The sequence below is a fragment of the Girardinichthys multiradiatus genome, chromosome 1 (genome assembly GCF_021462225.1).
Source record: "Girardinichthys multiradiatus isolate DD_20200921_A chromosome 1, DD_fGirMul_XY1, whole genome shotgun sequence".
Taxonomy (NCBI): domain Eukaryota; kingdom Metazoa; phylum Chordata; class Actinopteri; order Cyprinodontiformes; family Goodeidae; genus Girardinichthys; species Girardinichthys multiradiatus.
This window is the reverse complement of record NC_061794.1, coordinates 26,582,287-26,608,194: the sequence shown is the minus strand read 5'-3', so window position 1 is coordinate 26,608,194 and position 25,908 is coordinate 26,582,287. Positions and strand designations below refer to the sequence as shown.

The 25,908-nt window shown below is 37.5% G+C and overlaps 1 protein-coding gene across 1 annotated transcript; it reads left to right on the top strand.

Moving 5' to 3' along the window:
* Positions 1-8,195: 8,195 nt before the first annotated feature.
* Positions 8,196-23,858, top strand: LOC124865505 (putative helicase mov-10-B.1). Its single transcript, XM_047360644.1, has 23 exons — positions 8,196-8,419; positions 8,509-8,611; positions 10,344-10,525; positions 10,810-10,912; positions 11,004-11,145; positions 11,245-11,497; positions 12,787-12,900; positions 12,993-13,170; positions 14,105-14,247; positions 14,346-14,546; positions 15,442-15,554; positions 15,939-16,135; positions 16,964-17,061; positions 17,214-17,311; positions 17,398-17,496; positions 18,910-19,012; positions 19,103-19,220; positions 20,887-21,078; positions 21,213-21,284; positions 22,099-22,224; positions 22,295-22,383; positions 22,481-22,596; positions 22,687-23,858. Exons 1-23 carry the CDS (start codon positions 8,286-8,288, stop codon positions 22,746-22,748), a joined length of 3,036 nt encoding a protein of 1,011 aa, XP_047216600.1. The 5' UTR covers positions 8,196-8,285; the 3' UTR covers positions 22,749-23,858.
* Positions 23,859-25,908: the final 2,050 nt, after the last annotated feature.

The window sequence follows — 25,908 nt, the reverse complement described above, 5'->3', positions numbered from 1 at the left end:
TGTTTGTTCCACTTCAACAATCCTGGGCAGTTGTGTCTGCTTTAATCTCTCAGAATATGAACATTAAAAAGTATTCTAACTTTACCTATTAAAATCTTTTATTGAAAGGTTTTGATAGGAGCGTTACATCTCTATAGACATTGAAAGTAAAAGTCTGAGCTTCCTTCAATAAATATTTCCACTAAGGTTGTTAGATTTTATCAATGTATTTAAATGCAAACTCTATAAAATACTTCAGCATACATGGCTGGATTTTACATGTTGTGATAGCAAAGAGAAATACAGAACTCCTGTTGTGTAATTTAAAGTAAACAAAAAAAATATAAAATGCAGAGTAGGACGATAAACTGAAAGATGACAAAAATATAATGTTAGAGATATTGAACCGATAAGAAATGTTTTGCACCCTCCCACTTTAAAGCTCCATTTTTATTTTAGGGCCCATCCAAAAGGTTCTACCTACCTTCCAGAGCTCTTTTCACAGTATTTTTCCACCAGCTTTTGTCTGATTTGGCCCTGCTACTGCAATGGAAATTCAAAGGGGAGAAAAAATTACCCATAAACCTACCGTGGTTCATGAAATGTTTCTTACAGAGAAAGCCCTCCTAGAGAAAGGAGTCAGCAGTGCTTGGAGGCCAGCAGTGAAGTGCAATGATAACACCAGGATTCATGGTACAGAGCTGGATGCTGCTGGTCAGATGATAAAGCTGGGGCTCATTGGAAGAGTTTGGTCACCATTAATTACACCCTCTGAAAGTGATAGCCAGTTTTATGCCCCAGAAAAAAGACACTCGCCCCTCAAAAAGCAATGGAAAAGACAGAATATCCATAGTATTGTATAAATCTGTCTGCACCTCTCTAAACTATTTCTCCAGAAAGATTAAATCCCAACTAGGACCATTGTTTGGCCAAATTCATCTGTCATGAGCTGCTGTTTTGGAAGACACAAACACAGGCAGGAGGGAGGCAAAACCTTGAGTGAAGTGTTGATTTAATAAAATAAAGACTCCAAAACTTACACAAATAAGCAATAAAAGCAGGAAAAACATTTAAACATTTGGCAAATCTTGAAACACAAGGGACATCAGGAGCAAGGGCACATGGTGGTGAACCAATAAAAGATTCCGATGAAGAATGGATAAAAAACAGGGAGCAGAAATATTGAAAATTTCTGCTTATTGAAATAAGACAGGAAACAGGAGAGTCTGATTAACTGAATGTGGAACAGCTTTGCAGGCACCATAAGGCTATATGGACACCATACAGATGACATGTTTGACGTAAACCAAATACAACATTCCTGAAAAATAACCTCATACCAGTTGTGAAGCATTAAGGTGGAGGTGTTTGGTAATGCTTTGCTGCAGCAAGACCTGGCGAGCTTACCACCACACAATCTACTATGAATCCTACCATGTATCAGAAGTTACTCGAGGAAAATGTGAAACCATCTGTGCAAAAAAATGTTTTATTAAAGCAGAACTTAACCCTGCAATAAACCGATGACTCAAAACATAGTAGAAGGACTGCATTGCAACTAAGAAATGTCCCGGGTTGAATCAGAGGCCAGATTTGAGCTCACTGAGATGTTGTGGGGTGACCTGAGCAGGCTGTACATGCTGGAAACACCTCGAACATCTGAAAGCTCAAAGTCAGTAGTGGGATAAACTTTATTGACCGATATCAAAAAAGGGTAGAAGGCTACAAGAAGTGTCTCACTGAAGTTCCTTCAGCCAAAGGGGATAAGACTAGCTTTTAAAGAATAGGGTGATTTTGCTCAGCTTTAATTTAATTAATTTTGTTGAACGTAAATCACTTTCTTTTACAGCGAGTTAGAACATGGGATTAGAAATTGGCATGTGAACGTTTTATTAATATTTAATAGTGTGTCCTAGTTTTTTCACATGTGATATGTTGCATATTAACAAGACCAGGGCATATTTCACATGGAGGTTATATGTGGGTTTTTAAGATGATTTTGCTGTCGCTGAGCTCTTTCACTGTCCTAAAGCAAGGCTCCCATCTTTATTACTGGCTCAGAGCGCCACATCTGTCAAGTGCTTGAAATTGGGATAGTTTGGATGAGAATAAACAGTCTAATATGTTTATCAGACACCAAAGCACACACCAACAGCTGTTTATCCAACAGAAAACCCAATCACATACAACAGTGACAACAGCCAGAAGAAAATGCAATCTGATAGAGCCACATATTGTAAGGTAGGGTGATTTTAAAGGTGTGGGTGGATGTTGTTTTATTGTTTGGATTGTGTATGTGTGTTTGGGTGGGGGATGACAGTGCTACCACCCTGCATGTTAATATGCAGCTGCTGTAGAATACTTTCCAATTCTTTAGTTTGGCGTGAGAGGAGAGTGATGAAGAGAAAGACATACTTGAAAGGTTTCCTACCCTTTATTAAAAAAAAAAGGAATCTATGAACTCAGTCCCTCGATAGCAGATGTTTGACAAAGCTACATATAGCTGCGCAAGGAAAAAAAATATTTGCACTTTACACAAAAGAGACAACATTTGACCTTCCATCACTGCCTCTATTCAGCTAATTTTTCTCTGTTATCTAATCCTGCTGCTACTTAAGTAAGGTAATATTGACACTAGTTCACTAAAAAGAAGAAACAGAGTACAACTGCAAGCAGTTTTGAAAGAAGTGCTTTCCAACTCAAACAGACAGAAAACGTGTGTCTTTGTCCTCACACAAACTCAACGAGGAGCTTCAAGAACGTGTCCTGCCAGATTTTATAAGTTACAGCTGTTAGACTTTACACAAACTCTGTGGTTTCATCATCTTCACTTTCAGCAATCTCTGAGTGTCCTGCCAAAAATGCAAATATGTACCATAGGAAAGACAAACATACGTCTTTACCATCTGCATCCTGGTATCCATATTTCTCCCTTCACCTCTCATCTGTACATCTGCCCCACATACATCAGTAGTAGTGTATATGTTGGTGTAAGATCTGGATTCTTGTCCACAGTGTTTTTGTCCCACTCAGTCTTGTGTGTTCTGTTTGTGTTTCGTTGTCCTTATGTATTTCTGTGCGGTGCTGGTCAGTTCACCCATTTGGTTTTTCATAACCCTGCAGTTGCGGTTTTGGTTGTTTCATACCCAACCTTTTGGTGAACGAAATGGTGCCATCTGTCACAAGATTGCATACCAACCATGTGTCAATTCATACATGCCTAGACAACTGATGAATTAAATCTATTTTCTATGTATATATTCAAAGTCAGCAGCAAGAACATGTGGTCATATGACTCCAATAAATAATATACAGTACAGTGAAAAAAGCAGTTGCCCCCTTACAGATTCCTTCTGTTTTTACTTTTATTTTAAGCTTAAATGTTTCAGATCATCAATTTTAATATTAGGCAAAAATTACCTAAGTAAACAGAGCAGTTTTTGAGGGATACATGCTATCCAAACCAATCTGGCCCTATGTGGAAAAGTAATTGTCTCCTAAACTACATAACTGGTTGTGCCATCTGTGGTGACAACAGCTGCCTACGGGCATTGCAGTGACTGACGAGTCTTTTGCATCACATTAGGAGTTTTAACTCAGTTTTCTCTGCAAGATTATTTTAATGAAGGTGCATCAGAGTTTTTTTTAAGCATAGACAGCCTCTTTAAGATCATGCCACGGTATCTCAATAAGATTTAAGTCTAGACTTTGATTAGGTCATTTCTAACCCTTGATTTTTTTCAAGCCCTTTAGAGGTGGACTTGTTTGTGTGTTTTGGATCATTGTTGTGCTCTCTATTAGAAAGTCTTGTAATGAGAAGTGTCCGTCCATCGGGCCTTAAGCTCAAGCTAGCTTGGGTTATACAGCAGAATTGTTTCAGCTCTCCTTATTTGTGAAAAAGTACAGCTCAAAGAGAAAAGTAAACATTTTGTAACATCACATGGCATAAATTTAATGCACATGACTTTTTTTGGGTTGGTTTGTTCTTCTCTTCAAGTCCATCGTTAGTTTGGATCCCGCTTCAGCGGCAGCATTTGGGGAAATCAGCATCATGATCATCAATTACACAGGCTTTTCTGTCAAGACTATTACTATAAATGATTTTCTGACACCCAAAGGAGACTAGATTTGGTTAAGAATGATCTGGGACAAAGTTTCTTTGGTTTAAGAAGGGTGGGTTGAGTTTGGTCCTCTCACCAGTGTCAGGGTTCAGCAATGAGTGAGATGTGAGAGGCATCTGGGTCAAGATTGAAGGAGACAAGTCCACTTCAGCACACTCAATGGGACACTTTTGAACATGCAAGCTGTCTGGTGGCCTATCTTGGCTGAAAGATAATGAAACAAAACTGTGTTTGATGCAAAAGCACTAAGTCAGTCATCTCCATACTGAGCAGGACAGTTTAGACCTGAGATACTGTATTCAACGAAATAAGAAGGGGGTCACTTAGTTACATGAGTATATTTGTTTGTGCAGTGGTTTTGTTACCAGCGACAGAGACAAATGAGGTGTCTGAGAGGGACAGATGGGCTTATAACCAGTCTCCACTCACTCAATGACTAAGATAAAGAGCAGCATTCACTAACCCACCTCCACATGCACACACACTACCAAAGTTTGTCTGACCAGCTTTGCAAGGAATTAACTGAGCCCCTAATGTGAACGAATAGCTGAAGTTAACAGAAAATATGAAATTAGCATATGCATTAACATTTTCAAAGAAAAAAGAAAAGATTAAGACATATGTGGTTTTCAAATTGCAGAAAAAAAAAACATTACCTCTCCTTGCCTGGAAATTTTCACCACAATAAACTAATACTGGACAATTACATGGCTAGCTTCTGGTCCGAGGTACTTTTAGAAAACTGTTTGTGAGTGTGGGAAGGTCTGTGTGATTCCGGGTGACCTCAGTGGCCCAAGCTGCCTGTCTATTAGAGAGTTAGGGCTATTAGACCATCAGAAAGTGGGAGCATCCCCTCTTGCTGTGGTGATAGGATCAAGGCATTCCGACAGCCAAAGCGGTCATTACCCTGTGCTCTAGCCCGTAATGTGCCTCCACTTAAACACCCCGTTTCCATGGCACTGCAGCTGCGGTCGTTTAAATCATTTATTGGTCCCTCTGTCCCTCTGGATCACTGACACACATGCACATGAAAATACACACACCCATGGATGTGTTATTAGATGAACATATACATATGTACAGTGCAATCAAAGTTACACATAAGCTTCCCTCGCGGATGTTTGTGTAGGGTCTGAGGTTGTGCCTGAGTTTCGTTAGATTCAGTAAGAAAATCTTAATGAGTTAGTCAGTGGACAGAATTTAGCTTTAGCCTCAGATATAGTCAAACACATTGACAGAAAGACAGAAACACATACACAGATCAGAGTAAACAAACACCTCTGCTAGTTCAGAAGATTTTCTGTCAGGTCCTGCTTAAAGATTTTTGAATCCACTCTTGGTCGTCAAGACTATTACTGTCTGAAAATCAGTTTTGTGTTATTTTAATTTGGTGTAACTCCTGTCTGTTTAACATGTGATGTAAATAAAAGGATTTTCTTGTAGCTATTACTATGCTACAGTTAAGCTTGAATTATTCATTTCCCTGGCATTTGGAAATTTAAAAAGAATTTTCATTTCAATAAGGAGTTTGCTTATGGTGGGAAATGAGAATGTAAAATTAATATAAAGTTAAAACATATCTTTAATTTTTATTAGCATTTTATAAAAAAACAAAATGCATGTCACATTTTTTATACTCTTCAATAGAAAATCTATATTGTAATATTACAGCAGTCAAACCTTTCGTTTAGTTGCTGACCAGCTTTTTTGCATGTTTCCACTGGAATTTTGATGATTTATTTTTTGTGTCAATGAGATTGGAAGGCCTCCCGGCCATCACCCTAATCTTATGCTCCCTTTCCAAATTTTCTATATCAGATACAAGTCATGATTGGTGCAAAGGCACTAAACACATCCCAAAAGGCATGTTGGTAAAAGATTACTTTAAATCCAAATCTGTCAGGGGTTTGAATAATGAAGAACGTTTCCCATCTTACTGCTGTCGAAGCACAAAACATATAACCTCATCTGACAAGAGGACTGAAATCACAATGTGAACATAAGCAGAGACGTAAAATGTGAAGCAGCAACTTCAAACACAGCAGTTCTTTACAAATTAACAGCTGGTTGATTCGTATTTCATTTATCAAGAAAGGGGGCAAACAACAAGAAGGGCCAACTTCTGTTGTACACACTGACCAAAAATGAGTCTGTGTTTCCCTCTAGCGGCAAAAGAGAGGACAAACACGAATCAAACTGCGGTTTTAAATGCTGCCTCTCATATAGTCTTAGGAGTTCAGTTTCAGTCTGGAATATTTGGGTTTAGAGGAAACCTTGCGCCAAACCTGTTTTTTTTTTTTTCTTTAACTTTTTCCACATATAGAAAACATTACTCAACCACTGCTCATGTTACACATTTAGTTTCATAAAGCTTCTAGGAATTTTTAGACTCATTAGACTAACGTGAATAAAAAATTAAACACCGTCAGTTTATTTTGTGCACATTGTTGGGGGATTCTTTGCGGGAATAAATTTATCAAAAGGTTAAACTGTAATCACAAAATCCAGATCCTATCTTTAATACATTAACATCTACATATATTTATTTTAAAAAGGCCTAAAGTGAAATTAAAAGGGGTGCAAGAAAACAATATTTGTTTTGTTTACAAAAAGTGACATATGAGAATATTCAAAAACTCTCCTGGTCTAGTTTTCTTCCGCAGCAGAAGTTCACTTCAAACAGTAGGAGAAGCAAATGTTAACAAGCCTGCAGTTTACTTCTGATTTTGGTCAAGCTGGTTCTTCTGTGCAACCTGTTCAAAAACGGAATATAGCCCTTATGTACAGATTTGTCGTAGTCATTTCAAGTCGCTGTAAAATAGATCTTATTGTTCTTTATTTTACCCTGAAGCTGTGTGTGTGCGCAATATAATGGTTTTATCTCTCAAGCAAAACCTAATATTGATAAGCAGATAACAGTGGTATTTTTGAAAGTAAACGAGTGTGAGCAAACGGTGATGAATTTGGCCTGAATTTGGCCCATTGACTGACAATATGGGTGTCAATGTAAACACTGTTTTGTTTTCTGAAATAATCCAACACTGTTTTGTGTTTAGGGTTGATACTATGCAATACTTATATTTGAATCATATTGTTATTGGTATCATTTGGTTGTCAGATTTATTCCCTTTACATCCCTTTTCATTCTTTACTGTGTTTAGAAGAGACTGATCAATACAATTTTGATACGATGTACACTTTAAAAAATAACATTGTACACATCATTTCATAATAAATCTTCACAACTTGATGGATTAATTTTCTAAGTGTTCTGTTATCTGAAACAACAACAACAACAACAAAAAAAGAACTTTTCGGCCACTGGGCAACAGTCCAGTCCCTTTTCTCCTTAACCCAGGTCAGGTAGTAGACTCCATCTCTGATTAAAGAGCTGCCTAACTCAGGGAATGTGACAGCTGTGGCCCTTGTGTGTGGAGGTTGTTGAAGCACTGACTCCAGCTGAAGGCCACGTTCCGTAAATATTCATCATGTTCTTCAATTGGCTTTGCTTCACAAGCCTTTCAAACTTGTGGCTATCCCTGCTGTTTGTGTACCTTTTTATTCTACAATGTTTCCTTCCAATCAACTTTGCACTTATATTCTTGGATGCCGCACCCTGAACACTTTGTGGCTCCTTGTAAATGATGTCAATGACTGCTTGACAACTGATGGGCGTCAGCAGGCCTTCACGCCATTATGTGGCCCAACAAAAAAATAATTTTGCATATTCTGTTTTTAATTTGTCTAATGTAATATTAAAATTTCCATAGAAACTGATTTTGGGATTTTTTTTTAACCCTGTTGGATTTTTAGAAGGCTTTGTAAATCCCGCATTTAACAAAAATATATCACATAACTGTCGCTGACGTATTCACTGACTTGTAATTTATTGCTTTATGTCTGTTATCGAACTCATTTTACTCGATTTATAAAGTTCAGTTTCGTTTCTCCAGATTCTCGAAGTGTTTGGGTGTGTTCGTTTTAGCATTCGACATCCGTCTCTTAATAGCCGTTCTGCGTCATTAGAAGCACCAGGACCCCGCCCGTGTGGACTCTCCAGAAGAACAAAGCGAGCAATACTCTTCTGGATTTCCTCTTAGTATCGTAGGATTACATCACACGTCCGTATACAGAGAGATCCAGCCGACGTTTTTAATATATTTTGTATTATCCGGATCAGCAGTCATGGTTAAACTGAGTTCATATGAACGTTGCCAAATCGGACTGGACTTTTTCGAGTTTTTGAACGAGACCAAACGGACTTTCATCACAGACAGAGTCCAGCTAAGAGATATTTATAATGCCGAGTTCAGGAGCAGGTGAGCACATAAACCCATACACAATGCATGTTGTATTTATACAATAAATTAGAAAATCTATTTTCTTTTAATATCTTTTTCCATTGTAGAAACCCAGGAACCAAAGATCCAAACTTTGGTTCAGTGCTTTACGCCCTCAAAGTGGGTAACAAAATAAAAAGACGGAAAGACAACATACTCTTCACCCAATCGGTTTGTAAATATGCATCATTTTTGTTGGCATGCAGACCCTTTTTTGACAAGATCTTGAATACAAGTTAAATTATAAGTGTTATGTAATTAATTCAATAAATTGTTCAATAATTATTCAATAACTTATGGTCCGAAGGGAGAGACAAAAAGTCAAGCATCCATTTTAATTTGTTAGTATTTCCTCATAGCAATGTTTTATGAATGACAGTTCCAAGCAGATGAGAGCTTTCAGGTACTTGTATGAACTTTAAAAAGTAAAGTTGTACCAGTGATTCTTACAATAAATGACAAAACTAGAGATGAAAAAGATCTATATCTACAACATGAAGATGAAACAGTAAGTACTAACTAACATGCAGTAGGGTACTACTCATTTAACAGCCTGTAGACTTTTGAATATCACTTAATTTGAGAGGTTAATTTTTTTAAAGGGTATATATTATTCTTGACAAGTTTTTCTCTCAGGAAAACGTGTCACTGCTGTTGTAATGTTATAATTGAAATCATTATTGTGTGTGAGTGTTTTAGTTGAATAACTTTTTGTAGCTTCTTCCTTGACCATTGTGAAAAACACAGGTTTGCATTTTTTACACTGAATTTTCATAGGTATTTTAGATTTTTTTTTTTTTTTTTTTTGAGTTGAAGAGAAATAGTTAAGCTAAACATTTTTAATAGACCTGTATTCTGCATTCTTCTGGATTAATTTGTACTGTAATATAGATCAGGGATAGCTTTGTTATTTTCAGATATGGTCTGGGTGTCAAAGCCTGTCCAAGTTATTTGTATTCACCGATGTCAGTGTACACAAACTTCTAAGTTTAAAGAAAGTAATAAAATAATCTCTGTGCCATTAGTCCAGTATTCACTTGACAGAAATCAGTTTGGGAATCCTCATTTACTTAAAACAGGAAACATTTTGTCTCATTTAATGATACAGCAAAATAATAAATAATTAAATAAGAACTGTGTCTTTTTTGCTGTGCATTTAGAGTAAACCTTTGTTTTCACCTGTATATTACACTGTCATCTAGGGCATATGGTGGCACAGCACTATAACCTATTAGCTTCATTTGACGTTCAAAGGTTAAGCTATCTGGTTAAGACATAACAAGTATTATTCTTTATCAACTATTTATCTGTTGCAAACGTAATACAGTGTACTCAATAATGAGATTTAAGAGGAATTCAAGGAAAGACACTTTTTATTGATTTTAACATTTTTTAACATGGTTAGCCTGGCAGAGTACACTTATGCCATACAGTTTTACAGTACATGTTTCAAATAAGAAAGTGTTTGTCACGACTGGTGCCCTGCCATGCTCTTTGTTATAAATAACTAAAGACTTCTGTGTAAATTAATTCTTACTGCAGACATTCTCGCAGTAGAAAGTGCGGTTGCCATCTATGAGACCCGAATTGTTCATCATGAAATAAGTCTTTTTCTCATGGCCCTGCTGTGACCTGAAAACTAGTTGCTGTTTCATTAAGTTGAAAATTGTAAGAGAGCAATTCTGTATATAGGGAATTCACTTCATGTTAAGCAGTTGGTGTTTTTTTTTTATAGAAAAAGTGAATCTACCTTGTTTCTTTGAGTTAAAGACACCAAAATCTCTAGATTTAAACCATGCAGACCTTTGAGAGCGCTCTATACCTCCTCTGACAGAGGCTATAAGCAATCAAGAACTGTGCCTCATTTTGCATCATAGAAAAACAGCTGACTGAATTTCTGCAGGTCAGAGCTCAGTACGTGGACCAGTGGCGCACCCCCAGAACCCAGCAGTCACAACCCGAACTGAGCAGGTCAGCCAGCATTGAAGTCTTGACGGACTTCTGCTCTGCAGAGGAGGCGACGATGGGAGTTAGAGCCCGGAGAAAACTGGCCAGTGAGCTGATGAGCAAACTGAAGATGGAAGGGTAACTAGACAAAGTTCTGGATGTTTGTTTTTTCCCTGCTTCCTTTTTGATGTTTTACACATCAGTCCACACAAATCCTTCCATTACTTTGTTTAGAAACATGATACACCTGAGATGCTGATTTACTTGTATAAACTAGGAAACAACAAAATAAAATCCTGATCTCAGAGTGGATGTCCTCAGCAGCCTCCATTATTTCTTCACTAAACTCTGACTCTAATCTAGTGAGTAGTCTAATGCCTCTAATAAAGTTATTTTCTAAACTTTGCTCGTTTTGGGCATAGGTATCTGTCCAAGTTAGTCGCTGATAAACATGGTATCAACATCACCTCTGACTGTCCTTTTGAGAAAGGTAAACTTGTCCTGCGTGTGGAAAACACATACGAGGTATGAATGCTCTTTTATTTCTTTATTGCTGGATAGCGTCTGTGGACATTTCACATCTGTAAAGTCCTTTAACCTTTTTTTAATCCATCAGTATACGGTCAAGCTGAATATGGAAAACACTGGAACTGAGCCTGTGTATTTCACTTACTATACTCCACTTCACTGGCTTCAGAACTTAACTTTGCATGATAAAAACAGGGTGACCAAACTGAAACCCGTACTTCTAAATCCAGGTGATGCAAATTTTACAAATCAGTTTGTTTTTATTTAAATAGATGCTATTTAGAAATTAGTATGGGAAAGTATGTTACCTATGTTTTTCTATTCCTCAGGTGACTTCTATGAAGTAGAGGTCAGTTTTCGGTCTAGTTTAGTCGGGGTTTTTCCGGCTACGCTGGCATTTGAATTCAGACCTAACCTGGATCCTGCCACCACTGCTTTCCATATTGTGCGCATCATTGAGGCTCATTGTATAACTTCGCTAGGACTGGAGTTGGCACCTGTAGCTCCCTACAAGCCTCGTTCCCTCCCAGCCTGGACCCCCGAACCTGACTGCAAGATTGTTGATGGGCTGCCACCCGAGGGGTATGATCCTTTACTCAACACACACACACATATATAGATATATATATATATATCTTTATGGATATATAGATATATATGGTTTTCTCTCTGTTTATGACTATTTACATTGTACATAGATTCTCACTGAAGGCAACAAAACTGTGAATGAATACATATGGAATTATGTAGCAGATGAAAAATTGTAAAAGAACTTTATGATTTTAAATTTAGATTCCTTAAAGTAGCCACTCGTTGCTGTGATGACTAAATTATTAAACTTTGGCCGTCTCTCAATGCACCTCTGAGAAGTTCTTTTAAAGCTCTTTGGAAAACCATTTCAGGTGACCACCTCATGAAGCTCATGGAGAGAATGCTAATGGTGCGTTCAGACCAAGCGCGAATGAAGCGACTGGAGCAAGTGATTTACATGTTAACCCTATCTAGAGGCGCGTTCAAGAGCAACGCGATTCGAAGGACGCGATGCAAACAACTCGATTAGGACGAATAGAGCGAAGTGAGAGAGAAGCGAAACCCGTGATGGACGCGAAGCAAATTTTGCTGGACTTTAAAAATCTGAACTTTTCTGTCAATTTGCGCCACAAATCAGTCAGTGCAGTCCCTGGATAGAAAGAAGGGAAGACAATACCTACAATCCACAAACATGACATAAAAAAAGACAGAAACATTCATGTACACATAGGATGAAGGAAGGTTTGTTCTTAAGAGGTGCTTTGAAAAAAGCCGTTAAAATTTAGTCCTGTACAGGACTCTTCAATAAGGCATGCATGAAGTTGTAAGGCACACTTCTGGCCTTCACACACAGCTTTCTACTGAGCTGAGATTTATTCACTCACCAAAGAGAGATAGACAGGTGTTCTACAACGGGGATACAGTGCCTGTAGTTCGTGTCCCGGAGGCTGATTCGTCCCCCAATGCAGGACAGCAGGTCCTCAAACTGGGTCCTGGATAGGCGGAAGTACCGCTGAAAGCGACCATCATCCAGACGCAGCTCCTGGAGCAGGTGGTGGTGCTCTCAGAACTGGTTCCCTCTCTGGAGAATCTGGTGAACCCAGAGACGTCAACGCCGATGGCGCTGTTCGGCTTACCATAAATAAAGCACCGGGATTTGCCCCGTAAAATCCAGGTGTGTCGTGTTGAGTTGAAACTGGCAAGCAGCAGTTAAAAGCTCCTTCTATTTGATGACTTGGTGAAGCGAGTGGAGCGTTGACTTTTTTTTCCTCACACTCCCAAGTTTATGAAATTACAGATTGTATTGGGTCCAACTTTTTTTTCTTTGTTTCCCCCAACAGGCTGTCTGTGATGCAGCTACAAAATGTGGTTCAGATTAAGCAGTATCGAATACCCCCATACATGAACCAGCTCATCAAGCTGCTGAAGCAGCCTTCTCTCTCCAATGAGAATAGGTAAATTGACAAGAGATTTAACATTCAAAAGCAAAGATAATAAGTTTTGATGTGCAATATACTTCGTTACACTTTTTTCTATTTTTTTGAAGAAAGGTGTTGGAGAGTCCTTTAACTTGGGAGAACTACACCGAGAAGTTCCAGCTGCTGCTGTATCTGGAGGAACTTCAGATGGAGTTTGACATCAGAAGATACAACATTCCCAACGATGACAGAGACTACGCTGAGCTAAAAAGAGACCCAAGCAACCCAAGACTTCTTGTTCTGGAGGTACGGCGGTGCTCCAATCATCTGGATCAGATATAATAGAAGATTCTCTAATTTCTGTTGCCTCTGAAGAAAAGGGATATATTTTGAACTTTTAAAGTCTAGAGAAATCATGATTGTATTTTTAATGTAAGGCTTTTAAATCGTGTGCAACACAATTCAAACCCCATCATTGGATCAAGCAACAAAAGCATCATGTTTTAAAGATGTTGCCAGAGTATACTATCAATCAAATCTGTGCACCAGAGCACGAAGCAACCAGATACCTGAGCATACCCTAAAAGGTTCAGTTGTGCCTCAGTTAAATTTGAAAAATTTGAAATGTGTTTAAACAGTTTAATTGTGTTTTGAAGGTAGAAGAAACAGTACAACCTTCTTTGATAGTCTGATTCTTTGATGCCACAATAAGAAGCAAGTAGTTATCATAAGTAAACAGGCTTCTCATAAAAGAAGTAGTTATGTTTTCACTTTGTGTCAACTATTTAAATGAACTACGTTTAATTTTCTTTGTGTTATTAACTGTTAAATATTAACTTGTGTATGTGTTTCTGGAGGGGGACGGGAGGGGGTTGGCCATGTGGTATTTGTTTGGGCATGTGACAGTGATAGTGTTGCAATGCAGGACTGTAGGGTGTTTAACTGAAGCAGGGAAGCACTGTCAGTGGTGGGGTCGTTTTTTCACCGTGTTGAAAGGGTAGTGAGATATATATCATATTTAATACTGCTAAATATTGGTTATTGGCCATAACAGCGATATTAATATCAGATAACGAATTTTGATATTGGTGCATCCCTAAAAAAATACATTGTTGAAGATTGTAGAGTTAAAAATCTATGTAAAAAGAGTATGAATGTTCAAGGTATTTATTGTTTATTGAACTAAGTTTATTTCTTTAATTAACTTTAATTTAATTGAACAAAATTGTTCATCTACCAGGTACCTGGTGTCTCAGAGAACCGGCCCTCTGTGCTGCGGGGGGATTCGCTGTTGGTATACCCTCAGGGAGAAAAAGGAGTGAAGTACCGTGGTTATGTTCACAGTGTGCAGCTGGACAGCGTCAGACTGGGCTTCGCCTCTGAGTAAGATAGAGGCGCTCCAGCCCCAGCAGTAACAACAAAAGTCATACAGTCCCTTGTTGGGCAAGAAAACTGAGATTTCTGTCTTCATTTTATTGCAGATTACTGAATCGATACATGAAAGGTAAAGACTTCAGCTTTATTGAAGGGATTAAGTTCAACGTTGAGTTCACAATCAACCGCCTGACTGGGCGTCTCCAGCACAGAGCTGCAGAACTTGCAAGGAGCTGTAAACTGGGTAGTGTGCTGTTTCCTTCTGCACCCCCATTCTCATGTCAGAAACCTGACCTCCCCAAACTCAAGTAAGCATTTGTATATCTCACTTCTATTCCTCTTAGTGCTCACCAAAGACACAAGTTTCCTTTTAGCATGTTGGTTGTCGACAACCCTGTGCTAAACAATAAATTACGATTAGGATATGTGGGGACAGACATCAAGGAGGCATTTTAAAGAAGACTAAAATCAGATACTTGAGTGTCAGGATTTGTGTATGTATTCTCTGGAGACTACCATAGCAATGAATGGAGAGCAGTTAAGCCCAAATTTCAAAGGAGCTTAAATCAGCAACAAAAGGGGATTACCTTTGAAATAAAACTAGCAGATAATCTTTGAAATATGTGTCTCAGTTTATTTGTTGGATTTTTAGGAGAATATGTTTCAAATTCCTATTGGAGCTGTCAGCAATAAACAAGGGATTATTTTAAACTTTTACAGTAAAGCTAATAAAAAATTCTAAGCAACAGAATTATGATGGTCCTGGGCGCTACTTAGCAACTAGCAAGCATTATCAAAATATCCTAAGGATTTATTCTAATTTGCAGATATGATTCGACTACCAGCAAATGTGAAACAAAAATGATTATGAGAAGAAGCTGGCTAAAGATTTAATGTCTTTGGGGAAAAAGGGCAACAAAAAGAACAGACTTTAGTTGGGTTCTGGTTGAAAAGTATTATACAGGCAGATTAGAATAGTCTCAACAAAGAGAGCAATGACACAATAACAATCAGTGACCTCCAAGAACAAAACGCATATCAAACATGGAAGAATGTGTTTTCCTCAAGGTGAGAATGAATATCCTCGTACAAACTAGGACCGCGGAGATCAAAAATAATCCATTTGAATGATGCCAAACTGCTTTTCACCAGGAAATTCCAGTCTCCTCAACGTGATTTGTTACCTGTTTTGTTTTCCTGTAGACTGTTTGATTATCAGCTGGAGAAAAACCCAGAGCAGTATCAAGCTGTCCAGCACATTGTAGCTGGTTCATCCAGACCCGCTCCATATCTTGTGTTTGGTCCTCCAGGAACAGGTAACTCTATAGTTATCTGATAGAGCAATTATCAGCCCACTGCAAGAACATTATTTCAATCTGCTGACTGTCCATGTGTTGAATTGTTCAAGGGCAATTAACTTAACTTAACTAAACTGAACTAATTAACTAACTAAAGGATATTTTTATGTGTATGTGTGCTTAAGAAAATAAATACAAAAATAAATATGCCCAATGTTGCTGTTTTCACTGCAGGGCTTATGTGTACATTTTTTACAAAAGGGCTTATCTAAATTTAATGAGATAAATAAAAATATGACAAAAAGGTGTGAAACTTAAAAAAGATGTAAAACCTTGAAAATGGGCAAAAGTTTTAACTTTTACCATTTTTAAACCTTATTCTGTATTTTATGGTCTGTTAAGGTAAAACTGTCACTGTAGTGGAGGCCATCAAGCAGATAGAGAAGACCCAGAAAACCTGCCGCATTCTGGCCTGTGCTCCCTCCAACAGTGCTGCTGATCTGCTGTGCAGCAAGATTTGTGAGCATGTAGACCATTACAATGTGTACCGCATGTACGCCAGCAGCCGGGACCCAAAACTTGTCCCTGAGCACCTAAAGGTCAGTGGTGTTACATCTAAATAATTGTGATTAGCATTTCAACATTTAACATTTGCTTTGTAATGTAACGGCTTCATTATTGATTTCCTTATTTCCACTGTAAATCTCATTCTTGGTCAAATGGCCACAGTTATAATAATAACTCTAGTGCAGAGGTCTGCAAATTGTGGCTCCGGAGCCACATGTGGCTCTTTGAACGTTCCTCAATGGCTCTTAATAACTTTGACAAAAAACAATAAAGAACCAACTAATGTTTATAAATATAATGACAAATGCAGGTCTGAGCAGTCTTTCTATTTTTTCATGAAGTAATTGCATTGAATTCCTATAGCAGAATGACACCAAAAGTACCACAAATATTTTTAAGTCTATTTTATTCATTAGGTTGGAAACTATCAGCTTTCTTGTTTAAATAATTTCCCACAAATATCAATATCCCATAGAAGAAAATGTCAATGGAAAATGTGTCCATCATCTTTTTGCTACATTTTATGTTTTTATTTATTTTAAAACATAGAAAAATAAATAAAACGGTGGTTCTTTAAAAATGTCAAAAACTTTTCTATAGTAGAGATTTATCAAACATTATACATTGTCTTTTTTCAAAAGGGGCTCTAAGCAAATTTTTGTTTAGCTGGACTGAGGGGGAAAATGACTCTTTGGATTGTAAAGGCAGCAGACCCCTGCTCTAGAGCATCCCCCATGGATTTACCATGCACTGCAGCATTTGTTGTGGGATAGTACACTTGTTTTGTTTTTTTTGGCTTCAGTATGCTGTATATTTTTGTCATTGTATTCTTATATTTGTGTGATTGTGGTGCTTCACAGGACTGCTCTAACCTGTCGGGAGATTCTTACATTTTTCCTCCCAAAGAGAAGCTGATGGAGCATAAAATTATAGTCACCACCCTGATAACTGCTGGAAGGTAGTGAATAACTTTCATAACGGATGAACTTGCTAATCTGCATGACACTTTTTACCATATTATTTGCTACATTCTAATCAGAATCACCATCAGTTAACACTATGCATGAATTTCAGTAATATGATTTCCTCCCATGTATTTAAATATTACAGACTTGTGTCAGGTGCCATTCCTTCTGGACATTTCACCCATGTGTTTGTGGACGAGGCTGGACACGCTGTGGAGACTGAGTGTTTAGTCCCCCTGGCAGGTAAGAGAGAACAATCAGGAGTTTCTTCTCTAATTGGACTAAACTTCATTTATAATTTAAATGCTTTGCTTTTTTATGTCACATAGGATTGCTCGATGCAGAGACTGGACAGCTTGTTCTAGCTGGAGACCCCAAGCAGCTCGGACCCATCCTCAGATCTCCATTTGCACTGAAATACAGGATGGGTAAGAACTAGAGATGGACCAATCAGAGAGTTTGTGGCCAATTTCTGATCATCAATTATATAAAATCCTGACCTGCCAATACATGCCAATACCCTAACCTGCCAACCCTAAAACAGCTGAAAGTTAAAGAGCTTTCTCTCTGCATCACGGAAAATCTACAAACACAGCAAAATCCTCCAGGTTATAACAGAGATCTCTAGAAATAATAGCCAAGAAAAATGAAAGAATATTGACTGCACAAGACACATTTAACTATTTTATTTTATTTGCACAGAATGACAAATTATTTATTTCACATTTTCCTTCAAGATCTCTTCAAAATATATATAAATGTGGGCTATTTAATATTTAAAAATCTCTTGATGTACTGCCATTTGTTTATGTTGTTAACTTATTCATTAATTTAATGTAACAAAAAACCTTTAAAGCCACCCTAAAAACTAAAAAACTGTTTAATCTTACTAAGTACAACCCTATTGTCATGATCCATAGGTGTTAGGTGTTGGTTGTTTGTGTTTGTCTTCTCATCATCTTCTTGTTGTTTAATATGTTCTCATAGGTCTTGCTGTATCCTGTTCCCCTTGGTTTAAAAGTTATTGTGTGTGTTTGCTCAGCTCCACTTGTGTTAGTCCATCTCCCTCAGCTTCCTTGCTTACCTTCTGCCTCAGCTGCTCCACATTGTCTCCTGAATAACACATCAACATTCATTGTCATTCTCTACATCTCCCTCAGCATAGAAAATCTCAGGTTCTCTTTATTCTTTCCTGGATCCTCCCATATTTTGTGTCTGTTATCATGCCCGTTTCACTTCCCGTGTGTTCTTCTGTAAGTTCTCCATATTTATTATTAATAAATCCTCACTATGTTCATCCCATGCTCTTGTCTGCGCTGTGGTCCCACTCCAAAACCAACACGTGACACTTCTTTTCGTTAATGTTCTCAAGTACCTATATAACAAACATTTAGTGATAGCATGTGTGAGCACATACTTTTTAAGCCCTTACAAAATTTTGTGTTTAAACTTTAAAATACTTTAACTCCCTTATCAACCTAGATACATAATCTAAGTAACATTAAAATTAATGGAAAATTTGTTTAAATGAAATGATCAGTTATGAATAAAACAGTTTTTACTAACACAACTTTTGTTAGCACTTAGATATGGGGGATTCACCAATTAGAAAACAAAATCTGAATTTTGCATCTCTGACGCCAATTATAAAATCAGATATTATCATAAAACTGGACGATTCCAATTACCAGTTAATTTCTTTGAACATCCCCAGTAAAAACAGAAGCTTTTTGTACATGGTACTGTCATTTTTAAATGGCAGTTAGACAAGGCTTTGCTCTAAAGCCTTGTCTTTATAATGCATTGTATGCTGATTGGTTCAAATACTCCACTGTCTGCAGGAGTATCCCTCTTGGAGCGCTTGATGACCGATTTCCTTCTGTACCAGAAGAACGAGGGCTTCTACGACAACTGCTTTGTGACAAAACTGCTGCGCAACTACAGGTGAGCTAGAGCATGATTTTTAATGTTCCACACCAACATAAAGTATGTGCTCAGTATTTCAAAATACACCTTCCAATCCTTCATTTTCAGGTCTCATCCTTCCATTCTCAAGATTCCCAATGAGCGCTTCTACGATGGAGAGCTCCAGGCTTGTGCTGATGAGTATGCACGCAACTTTTACTCCACATGGGAACACCTTCCAAAGCAGGTATTGATTCAGCTGTCAGTAAATACATAGAAAAGAGTGCATTTTGGAGCAGTGTTATTAGAAATCAGACTGGTGATAAAGGTATTTTGTTGCCAGATGCTTCATAATGACATTGCTAAGGTAAATTTCTACCGCTACACTTGACTTGAAATCATGTATGGTGGTTTTGAAGCCAGTGAAAATGGTCATTTCTGTGTTCTAATAAAATAGAATAGAATAAAATATGCGTTGTCCTTCAGAGGATAAACTCAGGTGCACCAGCATCGACCGGGAAAATGGAAGCATGCAGATTCACACAAAGGTAAAAATATGAAAACAAGAAATAAGATTAATAGACTGTACTGTAAGGTCAAATTTACAACATAAGAAAAAAACTGTACAGTTATTAAAAATATCAGACATTTGCAACTGAGTAGGATAATAAAAAAAAAATACAAATGTGCATGTATATTTGTGCATTAAAAAGCAACAGCAGACTATTTACAAGAAATGGAAAAAATGCAAATAACTGCAGGGATGTCAACAACGTATTGAGCTTAATGAAGGCAGTGATGGTTATAAAGTCTAACAGCAGCTGGGAGGAAAGACCTGCTCCTTTGTGCACCTAGGATGCAGCAGTCTGTCACTAATGGAGCTTTCCAGTTCTGCAACAGCTTCATGCATGCGATGGGAGACATTGTCTATGAGTGATGATAATCGAACCATAACTGACATTTTTACACAAAATTCAGAAATTATACTCTAATAATTGTCTTGATTTGACTGAAAACAGAATGCCAAACTAAAATGTTCTTTGTATTTATTATAACTAAATGTACCAATGTTACGAGCTCCGTAGCACAGCTGTTAAAATATAGATAGGTCCTAACATTTTTAAAAACAGTCTAAAAAATATTATTTTTAACATTAAAATGTACATAAAAACCTTCTTGATAACGATGAAGCAATTATTTAGACAATGGATAAAATTGATAAAATTTCCTATGATAAGCAGGTCAAATACCAATAGTCCTAAAAAATTGTTCTTGCTCATTAAATGTATCATAACTTAAATCTCTTATTTCTGGTTTGAAAACATATTAAGAAACAACATGTTCATGATTCACTTTGCTTAAATTTAGATAAAAGATAGAGACATATGCATAAAGAGAAATCTTCCAATTTTTTTCATTTTCATTTTGGAGCTGCAAATCGCAGTCATCATCATGCTATTATTACAATCACAAAAGAGAGCCTGAATGCAACGTTTAATAGGCTATATTATTCCAGGTGCCATGCACTGACACTCTCCTAGCCAAAAATATATTGGGCCAGTTTTATAGTCATCACAATATCCAACAATAATATCTCAATATAGTTTTTTTTCGTGCAGACCTAATTGGATTCAAACTACTTCTATCAGCAAGAAAGCTTACTTGAAAAGTGTGGGATGAAAAATGTGATGTTGTTGGTGTGTCTTGACACAGATGGTCTTATAAAGAAATAGTTTGGGGTAAAATAGAAAGCTCCTGACCACCAAAATACCATTTATGATTGTCTGAAGTGTTCTTTGGAGCCATTTCACATAGAAACCTGGTGGTGTTGAGCTTCCTGTAAAATTGATCCTCAACAGTTATTCATATATATTAACAGGTTATTTTAAAAATATTTTCTGCATATCTTTCAGGGCTTCCCAGTGATCTTTCATGGGGTTGCTGGTCTTGATGATCGTGAGTCCAGCAGCCCATCATTCTTTAATGTTACAGAAGTGGAGGTGCTGATGGACTACGTGAGAAAACTGCTGGAGTCACAAGGGAAGAAAGGTGTTGCTAAAATTGCACCCAAAGATATAGGCATCATCGCACCCTACAGGAAGCAGGTCTGAATATTTTTCAAATAACCCATAATAATGTCTCAAGTTTACAGAGTGCAATTGGTGCTGCTAAAATGAAGACCTTTCGGGTCATGTGAAGATTGAATGATACAGCTGTTTTATTTCTTTGTATAACACAGGTGCAGAAAATCCGCAAAGCCTTGGAAAAAGTTGGGAAAGACTTCAAATTTAAAGACATGAATGAACTTAAGGTAACAATGTGTACTTCTGATAAACTGCTTCTAAAAACAGAAAAGAAAAACCAATCTTGCTTTCATCACTTTCATCACTATGGTGCTGCAGGGCAGTAAATGTGTTCTTTAGCAAATTTAAACTAATGTAATTTTTTTTTTTTTAGCAATGGCACTTTAGGGCACTTCTTACCAATACCTTGGCCCCACATAAGGTTATTGAAATTTTTAGAGTACTCACTGGTAACTGTAGACCTTAATTGATCACCCTGGAGTTGATCATTGGCTGAGTCTTCATCCTTTTGGCTCTGTATCGATAAATTGGAACATTAGTTGTCTGTATTCTTCTGGATCTTTTTAGATTTGGTTTCTACTGTAAAGCATTTGGGATAATTTCAGCTTCAGTGGCATTTCATTTTTTGCTCCTCTTAAATATTTTCCCCTTTCCAACAAACCATTTAGTCAGAGTACACTGCTCTTCAGAACAGTGTCTGAAACAACTAATTTCACACTGATTTTCAAAGATACAGCATATTAACCAGCATTTATATTTGTTGCCTTCATCCTTAAGAGCCATCTATTTTTTTTGTAGAATGAATGACCTCACTGAACTGCACTCTGCTATTATTTTGAACAGCCCTCCTGTCAATTAATGTCTGATTTCACAGAATCAGCAGTATGCATGTTGGTTCTGTTGGTTTTCTCTACTAAACCTGCTTGTAAAATATTGCATATAAAAATCAACTTTGTATGAAAACCAGTTATTTATCCAGTTAGTGATGTTGGAATGCTATTATTCTAAACACAACTGTATGTGTGTTTGTTCATGTGGTAGATTGGTTCAGTGGAGGAGTTCCAAGGCCAGGAGAGGAGAGTAATCCTGGTGTCCACAGTCAGAAGCAGTCCTACATACTTGGACATAGACAAAAAATTCAACCTGGGCTTTCTCAAGAATGAGAAGGTAAATAAAATGCACACACATGCTCACCTTGTATGCTTGCATATGATCCTAACTCTCTTTGTTTGTCCAGAGATTCAATGTGGCTTTGACTCGAGCCAAAGCACTGCTGATCGTGGTGGGAAACCCATTGGTCTTGAGTTCAGATACTACCTGGGCCAGGTATTTCACATGCATACGGTTTCTCACTTTCATATACTAGAAATAAATCATAGATTCCACTGAATAAAATTATTTTTTTTTTGTCTCTTATCTGCAGCTTTATCCAGTACTGCAGAGAGGAAGGTGGCTACAGTGGTTTCACACATGCTCAGGAAGAAGAGGAGGAGATTATAGCCAGATTGTCTGCACTCTACATCAGCATCGAGGCTGAAAGTAAAACACATTTAATTTGCCATCTTAAATTAAATATTAAAGAGCTGCATTATCATATAATGATAACTTGTTAATTTGTCTCTTTCCCAGTTGAGACTACTGAGAGTGTTGTTCAACAGATACTGGACCCCGAGTGGAGGAGCGACATGTGAGCAGCAGGAAGAGAGAGAAACGTCCAGCAGGGAAACTTGAGCTAGAGTAATTTTACTGTTCAATATTTAGGATAACAATACAAACCCCAATTCCAGTGAAGTTGGCTCATTGTGTAAAATATGAATAAAACAGAATAGAATAATTTGGAAATCCTGTTCTACCTAAATACAACTGAATACACTGCACAAGGCATAGAAAGGAGCGTGTCTGAAAGGCTCAGTCTTTCACAAGCAAAGATGGGGCGAGGTTCACCACTTTGTGCACGTGTTCCAACAGCGAGGCTACCTAGTAAAATAGTGTGGGTACTGGACTGGCCAGCCTGCCTGCAGTCCAAACCTGTATCGCACTGAAACTGTCTGGCGCAGTATGAAGCGCTAAATACAACAATGTTGAGCAGCTGAAGTTGTACATTAAGCAAGAATGTGAAAGACTTCCACCTACAAAGCTTCAAGGATTAGTTTCCTCAGTTCCCAAATGCTTGTTGAGTGTTGTTAAAAGGAAAGGTGATGAGACACAGTGGTAAACACGCCCCGGTCCCAGCTTTTTTAGGACATGTGGCATAAAAATCAAAATTTGTGAATATTTGCAAAAAAACAATAAAGTTCATCAGTTTGAACATTAAATAACTTGTCTTCGTACTGCATTCAAATGCATATAGGTTGAACAAGAAAATCAATCTGCTCTGTCCCAACTTCATTGGAATTTGAATTAAATGTCAGCATTCAAGTGACATAAGGTCCAGAAGCACATTTTAAACATCAGCAGCAGCATTTAGCCAGAGACAAAAGGGCATCGGGGGAAATGAATTGTACTTAAAAGGGGCTAAACTGGAAACCTTAGCTTCCAGTTAAGACTTCATGATGGTGGCTACATCATGGTTTGACTGTTTAAAAACAATTCACACCAAGTTGTAAAATGAAATCCAGTGTCAATCTTCTCAGGGTTGTTTTAGATTTTTTTTTCTCAATCATTTTTAGAATTGAAAAGTTGATTGGTTGTTGATTAATTTTTGTTTTGTTTTGAATCACTGTTAAGAGCTTATTTACATATATTTCCTAAATGAAAATGTTTATAAATGGAATTTAAATAAAAGAAAAATACATTCAGAACAATATGCTGTGCCTTTTTACAGCACTCATACCCCGTCATCATTTTCACGTCATGCAACAAACACAAACTCGAGTGTATCTGATTGGGATTTTATGTGACGAACCAACACAAAATATTGTTTATTTGTCAAGTGGAAGAAGATCTTCACGAACAAAAGTCTGATAATGGTGGGGTCCATTTGTATTCAGACCCCACCGTACAACCACCTTTCGTTGCACCTCCAAGTAGTTTGGGGGTTTGGCTTTGCACATCTGCAGACTAAAATGTTAGTCCATTCTTCTTTGCAGGATGGCTCAGTCAGATGGGTAGTAAAGATCAATTTAAATCTTGCAGTTTATGTATAAGATTCAGATCTGTACGTTGGAAAATTCTAACATATGAATGTGCTGCCAAAGCTAAAAAAAATTGAATATTTGTTCTCACTCATTTCAGAAAATGAAACTCATAAAGATTCATTACACAAAGAGTAAAATATTTGGAGCCTTTATGTATAATAAGTTTGATGATTATGGCTTACAGATAAACAAAATCCAGTGTCTTAGAAAATTACAATATTACATAGGATCAATAAAAAGGATATTTTAAACACAAATGTCAGGCTTCTGAAAAGTATGTTTATTTTTATGCATCTAAGCCTTGGTTGGGCCTCATTTTGCATGAATCACTGCATAAATGTGGCGTGGCATGAAGGTAGTCAGCCTGTAGTTCTGCTGAGGTGTAATGGAAGCCCAGGTTACTTTGATAGTGACCTTCAGGTCATCTGCATTGTTGGGTCTCGTGTCTCTCATCTTTCTCCTGACAAAATTCCATAGATTCTCTGAGGGGGTTAGGTTAGGCAAGTTGTTTCTGATGCAGTAACACCATCGGACCAGCTTCTGGTACCTTTGGCAGTGTGGGCAGGTGCCAAATCAGCATCTCCATAAAGTTTGTCTGTAGAACAGAGCATAAAATGCTCTAAAATTTCATGGTAGATGGCGGTGTTGACTGTGGACTTCAGAAAACACAGTGGACCAACACCAGGAGATGACATGGCACCACAAATCATCACTGACTGTGGGAACTTCACACTGGACTTTAAGCAATGTGATTTTTCTGCTTCCCCGCTCTTACCTTTGGACCTTGATTTCCAAATGACATGCAGATTTTACTTTAATCTGAAAAAAGGACTTTGAACCACAGAGTAGCAGTCCAGTTCTTTTACTCCGTAGCCCAGGCAAGATGGTTCTGATGTCTCTCATTCAGGAGCTGCTTGACACAACAAATGGATTTATCTGTGCGCTGTGGCTCTTGATGTGCTGACTTCAGCCTCAGTCCACTCCTTGTAAAACTCCCCCAATGAGTTTTGCTTTATAATCCTTTCAAGGCTGCTCTTACTTATGTTGCTGGTGCACCTTTTCCTACCCATCTATGCAAATAACGTTTTGACAATATTTTCTGAAACCCTAAACTTTGGATTTTCATTATCTGTAAACTATTATCAAAATTACAAGAAATAGAGGCTTGAAATATTTCACTATATGTCTAAAAAATCATTATAACTAAGTTTCACTTTTTGAAATGGACACAAAATATTGAACTTTTTTTTAGCTGTACTCATGTCTTTCTGGAAGGTGAACCTCCAGCCCAGGCTCAAGGTCACAAGTTTTTTCCAGAACTGCCTTATATTTAGTTTCCCTGTCCCTGCTTAAGAAAAAAATCCCCACAGCATGATGCAGTCACTAACATGTTTCACAATGGTGTATTGCTAGCTATGATTCCATAATTAATGTCTTGTCAATAGTCTCTAACCTCAACTCCTCTAATTACCAGAGGACTCTTAGCTGCTTCTCCGATTATTGCTCTCCTTGCCCTGTCTGCCAGTGAAGGTGGACGGCCATGTTTTGGTTGCAGTTGTGCAATAATTCATTTTAATTACTTAGCGTCAATTAACAACAAATGTCATCCGATGTCACATAAAACAAACTGACCCAATTTCTATACATAGTCAATTCAGTCCGATTTTTGATTCAAATTCAATTAGACATTCCAGTTTGATCGCAGTTTTTATAT

Excerpts from the sequence above, each read along its gene's own strand:
- LOC124865505 (XM_047360644.1), top strand. The coding sequence starts at position 8,286 with ATGGTTAAACTGAGTTCATATGAACGTTGCCAAATCGGACTGGACTTT. Across the intron at positions 11,498-12,786 it reads GATGGGCTGCCACCCGAGGG|GCTGTCTGTGATGCAGCTAC; the intron begins GTATGATCCTTT and ends TTCCCCCAACAG. Across the intron at positions 16,136-16,963 it reads TTGTCCCTGAGCACCTAAAG|GACTGCTCTAACCTGTCGGG; the intron begins GTCAGTGGTGTT and ends GGTGCTTCACAG.